Here is a 9,741-nt window from a genome sequence, read left to right on the forward strand (position 1 = left end):
TTTTTTTTTTTTTTTTTTTTGTTTTTTTTCTGAGGCAGAGTCTTGCTCTGTTGCCCAGGCTGGAGTGCAGTGGTATGATCTCAGCTAACTGCAGCCTCTGCCTCCCAGGTTCAAGCAATTCTCGTGCCTCAGTCTCTCGAGTAGCTGGGATTACAGGCACGCACCACCATGCCCAGCTAATTTTTTGTATTTTTAGTAGAGACGGGGTTTTGCCATGTTGACCAGGCTGATCTCAAACTCCTGAGCTCAGGCAATCCGCCCGTCTCAGCCTCCCAAAGTGCTGAGATTACACTGCGCACAGCCTCCTCCAGTTATTTAGATACAGGTCCCTGCAGGGGGTGGAGAGTTGTGGGGTGAGTTACAGGGTATCTGTTTCTTCTGCGTGACACCCTTAGATGCAAGGTTCTAAACAGCTTGTTTATTTGGGTGTCTCAAGGCAAAACAGGTTGAGATATTCATTCTACAGGACCTCTATTAATCTTTGTTTCTACCACACCCAGATTTGAATCCAACAAGAGATAAAACTGGAACCTCTCTGACTAGACATATGTGTATTGGTCCCAAAGACAAGCACAGGGTGTGGGGGGAAGAACAGAAAGGACAGGCCAATAAGTGGCTCCTCTGAGGTCCCCACCTCCAAATCCTTCTCTTTCAATAGCCCCAGGAGCCAGAGAGAAAATATGTTTCTATTTTATTTATTTATTTATTTTTGAGACAGAGTCTCACTCTATCACCCAGACTGGAGTGCAGTGGTGTGATCTCAACTCACTGCAACCTCCGCCTCCCAGGTTCAAGCGATTCTCCTGCCTCAGCCTCCCAAGTAGATGGAACTACAGATTCCCACTACCATGCCTGACTAATTTTTTATTTTTGGTAGAGACAGGGTTTCACCATGTTGGCCAGGCTGGTCTCGAACTCCTGACCTCAGGTGATCCACCCACCTCAGCCTCCCAAAGTGCTGGGATTACAGGTGTGAGCCACTGCACCCAGCCAAAGTGTTTTCATTTAAAGAAGAAGCTTTTAATCTAAAGTTGGGGCCTGGGTTTACCTGTTAGAGCAGTGCTCCTAGGAAGGGCCATTGTGAGGAGTCAGTTCCCTGCCCCTTCTCACCCAGGGAATCAGTCCCAGGGAGCCCAGTGTCCCTGACCAGCCCAGAGTCTCGGTCAGGGCTGAGACTGCAAACTCATCCCCTTCCTGAGGCCACTGCACAAAGAAAGTCCTTGCCTCCCTGGCCCTCTAGCCCCACTGCCCCTCTGCAGAGGGTCCAGATTTGGGCTGGAGGCTCACTTTCTCAGAGACCCAGGGGTCCCACTCTAAAGCAGTAAGGTGAAAATTCCACTGCAGGTATTGGATGGGGAGGTGAGGAAGCAGAGGGCTTGCCAGTATGAGGGCTCAGAGGGACTTGGGACCAGGCCCAATGTAAACCTGCAAATGCAGGACCCCTTGTTCAAAATTATTAAGAATTTGAAGACGAGGACAGCAGGGCATTGAACCAAGCACAGGAATCTTCTGGAGTACAGGGGAGACCTTTGTGACTGCTAATGTCTGCTCATCAACCTCACCCCTCAGGCAGCTCTTGGGCGAGAGGCAAGCCCCAAAACACTTAGAGGCAGAGGCTGCCCATAGGATTCGTCTCTGCCCCAGCTGCTCTTCCTGGGACTGGACCTCAGGGCTAAGCCATGAAATGATTTACCTGCAGGTGTGCTAGCCCTGCCCGAACTGAGAGCTCTCCAGGAGCAGGCACAAGTCTCATTCAATCTTTGTGTCATTGGGACCTAGCACCCTTCTGCACACAGTAGACTCAATAAAAGGCAGATGGACTGAACTCAGAACCCTCCAGTGTCACCTGAGCTGCCCTCCTCAGCTGGTCAGCACCCAGTGTTACCCCAAACAAAGCTCTCCTCCCCTTTCCCACACAATCCACTTTCATTCAAATGAATGGTGTTTCCTCATCATGATTCCACCACTCATAGGAGTGCCTCCCTTCTCCAGCAGCCTGCTTCTGCCTGCCTTACCTATCCCACACACCCTGGCTTCTTCCCTCTGGTCCTTTTGGTCCTCTCACTCCCCTCGGCTGTCATTCTGCCTCTGTCCTTAGGCCTACCCTCAAGATTTCCCTGTGTGGCCCAAAGTCACGTCCTCCACCACCACTAAAAGGGGCCAGCTGGGATTCCATAATTTGGTGGGCTGGAGGAAAGGGTGTGTCCGAGTGGCTGGCACTGAATTCTGGGGTGCTCTGTTCGGGAAGCAGGCCCAGGTGGGTCAGAAGGTCTGATGATCACAGCGGTAGGGCCACGAATCCTTCTGGGAAGCCTACCTCTTCTGCTGCAGCATATGAAGCTTGTCCAGGTGCTGGTCCCAGTCTTGTTCTCTGACAAGAAAGGAGGGCAGAAGTTTCTGGAGTTGGCTCCTAGGCCCTTCTGCCTTAGATAGAAAACCCCCCATGCTTCTCCTTGCAGGCACTGGCAGATTATAGAAATGTGGTGAAAGAAACAGGTCTAGGATGACAGCAACTGAGAAAGAGATGGGGTCTGTTTGGGGCTGGTACTCTGAGTTTATCTCCTGTATGACTTGTGTATGCAGCATGCAGCTTGTGGGTGTGTGTGTGCATGCAGTACGTGGGTTGTGAGGTGTGCGTGTATGCACAGCGTGTGGCTGTGGTGTGTGTGTGTGCATGCAGTGTGTGGTTGTGAGGTGGTGTGTCTGCATGCAGTATGTGGTTGTGAGGTGGTGTGTGTGCATGCAGGTGCGCTGAGCAGACTGACCAGCCTACCTGGGGAGGAGTGCTTTTCCTGGAGGGGGAGGAGCTCTTTGCAGAGCTGAGCCCCAGGGCCACAGAACCACCCTGGAGAAAAAAAGGAGGAGGGGAAAGAAGGTTCCTAACTGTGGGCTGGGATGGTTGAGACCCAGAGAAGCTGAGGGGTGGGGCAGAGGAATTCAGAAAAGAAAAGGGATGGAAGGTGGGTCCACAAACAAGGTGCATGGTTAGTTGGATGAAGGAGAGAAGGAAGTAAAGACCTCCAGCTCAAGAGTCAGGCAGAGCCTGGTACAAATCCTGACTCTTATCCCTTACAGTTAGGTGAGACCTCGCAGTCTCAGTTCCTAACCTGTGGAATTGGGGTAACAGCTATGCTGCCTCACAGGAGCATCTGTAAAGCATGTGTCACAAGTACTCAATCACTGCCAATCCTCCTTCCACAAGTGGGCTCAAGAGACCCCCCGGGCTTCTTCTCAGAGCTTCCCATTTATGTGTCTTCTCATCTCTGTCCTCAACCCTGCATCTCAAAGGAGGGTTTCTGTCCCCCTCTTCCCAGGCCAACCCCTCTCTGTTAGAATTCCTCATGACTGTGACCAGCCAGCTTCCTGGAGCATCACCGAGCAGGCTCTCTGGTACCTGGGGAGGAAGGCCAGAGGAGCCCCCAGGGGCCCTGAGTTACTGTGGAGGTTGAACAGCAGAAACTGGGCAAAGGCAGACGACAAAAAAATCGTGATTCCATGTTTGGGACTCTTTCCAGGAATGAAACACCAGGAGGAATGAGTAATGTTGTGTAATTTTATATCTTTTATATTATATTTTCTATATTAAGTAGTTTCCCTTATCCACAGTTTCACTCTCTTACGGTTCAGTTACCTGAGGTCAGCCACAGTTGGAAAATAGGTGGGCACAGCACTATAACATATTTTGAGAGAGAGAAAGAGAGCACTCACATAACTTTATATTATTATAATTTTCTATTTTGTTTCATTGTTGTTAAACTCTTTTTTTTTTTGAGACAGAGTTTCACTTTTGTCGCCCAGTCTGGACAGCAATGGTGTGATCTCGGCTCACTGAAACCTCCACCTTCCAGGTTCAAGCTATTCTCCTTCTGCAGTCTCTGTAGTAGCTGAGATTACAGGTGCCCACCACCACGCCCGGCTAATCTTTTTATTTTTAGTAGAGACAGGGTTTCACTGTGTTGGCCAGGCTGGTCTCAAACTCCTGATCTCAGGTGATCTGCTTGCCTCAGCCTCCTGAAGTGCTGGGATTACAGGTGTGAGCCACTGTGCCTGGCCTAAACTCTTAACTGTGCCTAATTTATAAATTAAATTTCATCATATGTAGGTATATATGTATATATATAGGAAAAAAGATAGTATGCACAGGGTTTGGTGCTATCTAAGGTTCCTGGCATCCACTGGGGCATCTTGGAATGTATCCCCTGAGGTTAAGAGGGGACTTCTGTATATGATAGCTTGTATTTATGTTCTCATTGTTTTCAAAGAGGTACATCAGTATTATTGAATCGTATTCACTCAATAGACCTATCAGGTAAAGGAGAACAAGGAAGAATTCTCTGTGTGAGAATTCTTGGGTGTGCTCGCCCCAAGCCCCATGGCTAGTGGCGAGACTGGAACTGGCCATGAACTTGGGATCTCAGCTCCAAACCACTCTCCAGAACTTGTTACTTCTTGGGAATCTTTTGGCCATAAAAATGTGAGAGACTAGCGTGAGGATACGCTGGGACCCTCCCTCTGGGGGTCTTGAGGAGTGGGGACTGCCCCTTCTTTTGTTGTAAGAAAGAGAGATCTGCTCCTGAGATTGACGGACGGACCAAATAACCTTTAGAGAAGGACAAGAATTGAAAGGAAAATAAATAGGGAAACTAAGAGGAGCTAATATTCATTGATGTTTCCAAAGGGGGAACATTTGGATCTTTTCTTATTAAAAGCCAGAAGGAAAAGTTAAAAAAAAAAAAAAAAAAAAGATACAGTGGAATTATGTTCTCACTGGGAGTGGGGAGGGCTCCATTTGTGGGACATTTTCTGCCTCACTGGGGTGACGCCCTTGTGGAGTGACTTCCAGTCTAAGGAGATGGAGGGAGCGATAAGGGTGAGGTGGGGGTTGTAGATGCCTTGATAAGCGAGGCAGGCCAGGAAAGGAGCACCTGCCAAGGAAACTACAACCCATAAAGCTGGTCCTGGGGCAGGGGGGTTGGGACATGGGGGGCCGGCAGGGGAGGAGGCTGGCCCAGTCTGAGCTGCACAGAGCAGGTGTGCAGGGACTTGCCGCCAAGGGCATTGTCCAGGGGTCTGGGGAAGAGAAAGGGGAGGCCCAATGCTCAGGCCTCCCCTTCCCACCGCCATCCCTGAGCCTTCTCCCTCTCACTTGCCCTTCTCTGCCTACCTTGTCCTCCCCAGTGGGAAGGGCATGGACAAGTAGCCTGAGTGAGGACCATGGTGTCCCCCGCAGTCCCAGCTGGTAGACCAGAGATTCGGAATCTCTCCTGTTCTCTCCTGGCCTTCTCTCCCTACTGTTTCTTCCTCTTGTGATATTCAACATTACCATTCTATTTTTCCTTTTCTCTCCTTTCTTTTCATGCCTCTCTCAGCTTTCTGCAAGTGAGGACGCCTGCAAACTCTCCCCTTCAGAGAACAGCTTCCCTGCCGCTGATGCACGGTCAGTAATGCCTCCAAGCACCCGGGAGAACTGGGTTGGGGGCACCAAACTACACTGTCAGGTCCCAGAACCCTTCACACCAAAGCAGTCTGACCTCTTATTCTAACATAGTAAGGAGGAGGAGGAAACATAATTCCTAGATTTCCATTTTTAAGAATTACACTCCCACCCCACGTGGCCACAGCCATCTAGGAAAAGGATTCAGGGCCAGGTGCGGTGGCTCATGCCTGTCATCTCAGCACTTTGGGAGGCCGAGGTGGGCACATCACGAGGTCAGGAGTTTGAGACCAGCCTGGCCAACATGGGGAAACCCCGTCTCTACTAAATTAAAAAAAAAAAAAATTAGCTGGGCAAGGTGGCAGCCACCTGTAATCCCACCTACTCAGAAGGCTGAGACAGGAGAATCACTTGAATCCAGGAGGTGGAGGTTGCAGTGAGCCGAAATTGCACCATTGCACTCCAGCCCGGGCGACAGTATGAGAGACTCCGTCTAAAAAAAAAAGAAATAAATAAATAAAAGAAAAGGATTCAAATAATATACCTTAAAACTAACTGTGGCCAGGTACAGTGGCTCATACCTGTAATCCCAGCACTTTGGGAGGTCGAGGCGGGCAGATCACCTGAGGTCGGGAGTTCGAGACCAGCCTGACCAACAGAAAGAAACCCCATCTCTACTAAAAATACAAAATGAGCTGGGTGTGGTGGCACATGCCTGTAATCCCAGCTACTCGGGAGGCTGAGACAGGAGAATCACTTGAACCCAGGAGGCGGAGGTTGTGGGTGAGCCGAGATCGTGCCATTGCACTCCAGCCTGGGCAACAAGAGCGAGACTCCATCTCAAAAAAAACAAACTGATTATCACTGGATGGTGGAATCATTAGCCTTTTTGGGATTTTGTATTTTTCTGTATTTTATACTTTTGTAATAAGAAAATGTATTTAAGGGATTCCCTGTTTTCTGCAAGACTTTATCTCTTTCAACACTGGGTGCGGGGGTGGTGTCAGGTGGAGGGTGGTGGTAAGGAAATGGAAGTAATGGAAACAACTCAGTTATTTCCACTCAAGCCTGCCCGGGAGGCAATTCTCACCCCAGCCACCCTACCCATTCATTCCCACAGAGCGGGAGATGGCTTCTCTTTTTGCCAGGAAACCAAGAGGCTCCTCCCCCAAAAATAGCCAGGAGGGAGGAGATTAGTGATGGCTTTTTCCATTCAAGCATCATTCTTCAGATCTCAGGTCAATGGGTTCAAGGTAGGGGTGAGCATGGTCATCTGCCTACTTGAATCTTTCCTTACTCACCTTCAAGTGACCTCCTGTACCACTCCCCAGTCCCTTGTCATCTGGCTTGGACCATCAGGAAGTGTAAGAGATGGTGTCTGCCGTATGCGAGACAGCATCCATGTGGGCATGTCTGCTAACACAAGTAACCTCTGTGGGAAAGCATCTCCTTGTGTGTTTCTCTGTCTGCAGTTTGCTCTTGCAGAAAGGGTGCCTGTCTCCGCAGTGTCCTTGGACCTGCCTGTGGTGTTTCATTCAGGTCTGGTATGCATGGATGAGCAGGAGCGGTGTGAACTGGTTATGAGAGTTCAGGAGTGACTAAAGTCTCCTCTTACCTGTCTTAGCAGCCATCCTGCATCTCATGGCCCACGTCTCTGTTGCTGGTTTTTGAAAAAAGGCCTTCATTCTGTCTCCCTAACTCACAACCCTCCAACCATCTCTGCCCAAGAAGCAGTTGGGGGTGATTACCCACAGCCGGTTGCTGCCAACAGATCTGTGCTCGCCAGGCTCATGAGCAGGAGGTGCATCCAGGTACTGAGGCAGGATTCTTCCAGATCTGTTATTTGGGATCCTAGACTCCCTGCCACACTGCGGCTTCTCTGCAGACTCTAACTCCTTCCGCCAAGCAATAAGGTTGGAGATGAGTCTCTAACAACCTTTTCTTTCTGTCTAAGAGTACAGACAGGTGTAAAATGAAAGAAGAGGCTGTTTCAGCCTGGTGGTACAAGAGGGCAAAGGCTAGAAAAGGGGGAAAACCCGGGGAGGGTGAAGAGAGGGTGTGAATGGGTTCTACTGGCTGCAAGGCACCCTGCTCTGTCTCTCTCTCTCTCTGATCACTCTCTCTTCATCTGTCTCTCTGTCTCTGCATCTCTATCTCTCTCTGTCTCTACCCCTCAGTTTCTGCCTGTCTCTATCTCTCTCTTTCTCTTTTTCTATGCCTCTGTCTGTCTCTGCCTGTCTCTGCCTGTCTCTATTTCCCTATCTCTGTCTTTTATACACACACAAAGCATGTGCCCTTGCCCATCCTCGCCCTATGCTCCTCCCATCTTTATTTTCTGGTTGACCCATGCTTCATGTAGAGCAGCATGTTCATGCCCACGACTTGAGAATCCTGGCTGGCACGTCTGTTCTGGGCCTCATCCTATGCAAACCACTCTTGTTACAGAAAGGCCACATGGAATAGTGGGAAGATATCATATTTAAAAGTAAAAGTTAATCAAGAGTCCTTTTCTGCCCCTTAATATTTGGATGATTTTGAGTGAGAGAGTCATTTTTTCTTTGAGCCTCAGTTTCCTCATGCATATAATGGATATGAGAATACAATGATTTTGCAGTCCTGGCTGCTATGTGGATCTAATGGTGTAATGGATGTGAATGTACCTTGCAAACTTTTAAGTCATTTCTGTTACTAAATACAGGATGCCACACTGTGTTCATCTTGGAAGCCTCTGCCATGCCTGTTGGCTGTGCTCCATTCTCATGCCTCGCCATGGAATGCTCTAGTGAGCCGGAATGAAGGTCAGGCCCATGGCTGTGATGTCACAGAACATGTGAAGTCAGAGGTCCTATGGAAGGGAAGGGGAGAAAATGCCTCTGGAAAGGGGTAAGGGCCAGGACAGGAATTGGGCAGGAGGTGCAGGGATCCTGCTGGTCACTGGGAGCAGGGGGTGGCTGAAGGCAGTGAGTGCGCAGGTTCATGCCTCTCCTGGCCTCCCAGCTCTGCAGGGCAGTGTTCCTGGTTCCCATCTTGCTGCTGCTGCAGGTGAAGCCTCTGAACGGGAGCCCAGGCCCCAAAGTTGGGAGCCAGACAGAGAAAATGCCCTCTGCAGGTAGGTGGAAAAAAAGATGGGAGCAGGACAGAGAAAACGCCCTCTGCAGGTAGGTAGAAAAGAAGACAGGAGCCAGACAGAGAAAACACCCTCTTCAGGTAGGTAGAAAAAAAAGATAGGAGAGTCTGGAGGCTCAGGGTCAGGTCTGTGTGAAGGCGGGCCCCAGGTCACTGAATGAGGCTAGGGTGAGATCTGACGTAGGTCTGGTTTATTGGGGGTAACTCCACCCGCTGATGGTTATCATGTGAAATAATAGTGTCAAGGAACACCACGGGCCAGCTGAGCTTGCATGCAACTTCTGTGTGTGTAAGCATGATGCACTGGCTGGCTTTTGTCATGCTTCAAGGTGGCCCCTGCCTCCCCCAGTGCTGAAACCCTAGAGGAGGCAGCTAGCCTTAGGAATGGTGTGTGTGTGTGTGTGTGTGTGTGTGTGTGTGTGTTTGAGTGGGGCTGTGGTTGAACACAGAGCAGAAAAAACCTCTAGAAAGAGCATCCCCTCTCTGGTCAAGGCCAAGGATATGGGCAACTGGGACTGCAGCCCTAGGCTTCAACGTGTTTTTCCTATTCTAACTTCTCCTTTCTGGTTCAGGCCAGAGTCAAGGCTCAGTCCTCATCCTTTTCCCCTGTTCCAGACCAGAATCAAGAACAGTTCGAAGAGCACTTTGTGGCCTCCTCAGTGGGTGAGATGTGGCAGGTGGTGGACATGGCCCAGCAAGAAGAAGACAAGTCGTCCAAGACGTCAGCTATTCACAAGCACTCTTTCCACCTCGGCTTGAGCATTAGTCTGGCCAGTGTCATGGTTTTCTTAGGAGGGCCATTGAGGCCGACATTCCTAAATATCCATCTCTGCTTCATGCTCACTCATTGACCCTCCCTCCCTCATGGGCTCCAGGTCACAACTCCCAAAGGAGATGCAGGCATGGCTCTCTGCCTCTGATTACCATCACTGTACCTCAGGGTTCAGCATCAGAGTTACCGGTTGCTATCAGTGCTGACTGACTGCCTCTCTGGGTTCAGAGTTTCACCTCCCAGGGCCAGAGACAGCAGACTCACATCCTTCTCTCCACACCTCTCCTGGTTTTGTTCAGGACAGCAGATTAGAGGCAGGAGGCAATGATAATAAAATAACGGTAAAATTCTGAGAACAATTGGGAGCAGCTTTCTGATACTTAATCCAAGCCCTTCTCGTCTTTAGCTA

The 9,741-nt window shown here is 49.8% G+C and overlaps 2 protein-coding genes across 3 annotated transcripts in view; one reads left to right on the forward strand and one right to left on the reverse strand.

The window, feature by feature from the left end:
* Positions 1-2,717, reverse strand: part of LOC108541751 (transient receptor potential cation channel subfamily V member 5-like) — an 8,537-nt gene extending 5,820 nt beyond the window's left edge. The window contains exon 1 of the mRNA XM_017891376.1: positions 2,318-2,717. Within this exon, the coding sequence (XP_017746865.1) occupies positions 2,318-2,709 (392 nt within the window). The 5' untranslated portion in view covers positions 2,710-2,717. The remainder of the gene's footprint in view (positions 1-2,317) is intronic.
* Positions 2,718-8,221: 5,504 nt separating this feature from the next.
* SOFU1 (sperm-oocyte fusion factor 1) lies at positions 8,222-9,691 on the forward strand. 2 transcript variants are annotated; one of them, XM_017891385.1, is made up of 3 exons: positions 8,222-8,317; positions 8,432-8,543; positions 9,176-9,691. In XM_017891385.1, exons 1-3 carry the CDS (start codon positions 8,282-8,284, stop codon positions 9,409-9,411), a joined length of 384 nt encoding a protein of 127 aa, XP_017746874.1. In that variant the 5' UTR covers positions 8,222-8,281; the 3' UTR covers positions 9,412-9,691. The 2 variants fall into 2 exon arrangements, with proteins under 2 accessions (XP_017746874.1, XP_017746875.1); XM_017891386.1 differs by having other exon boundaries at positions 8,295-8,543.
* Positions 9,692-9,741: the final 50 nt, after the last annotated feature.

This window comes from Rhinopithecus bieti, unplaced genomic scaffold (genome assembly GCF_001698545.2).
Source record: "Rhinopithecus bieti isolate Rb0 unplaced genomic scaffold, ASM169854v2 scaffold_21621, whole genome shotgun sequence".
Lineage (NCBI taxonomy): Eukaryota > Metazoa > Chordata > Mammalia > Primates > Cercopithecidae > Rhinopithecus > Rhinopithecus bieti.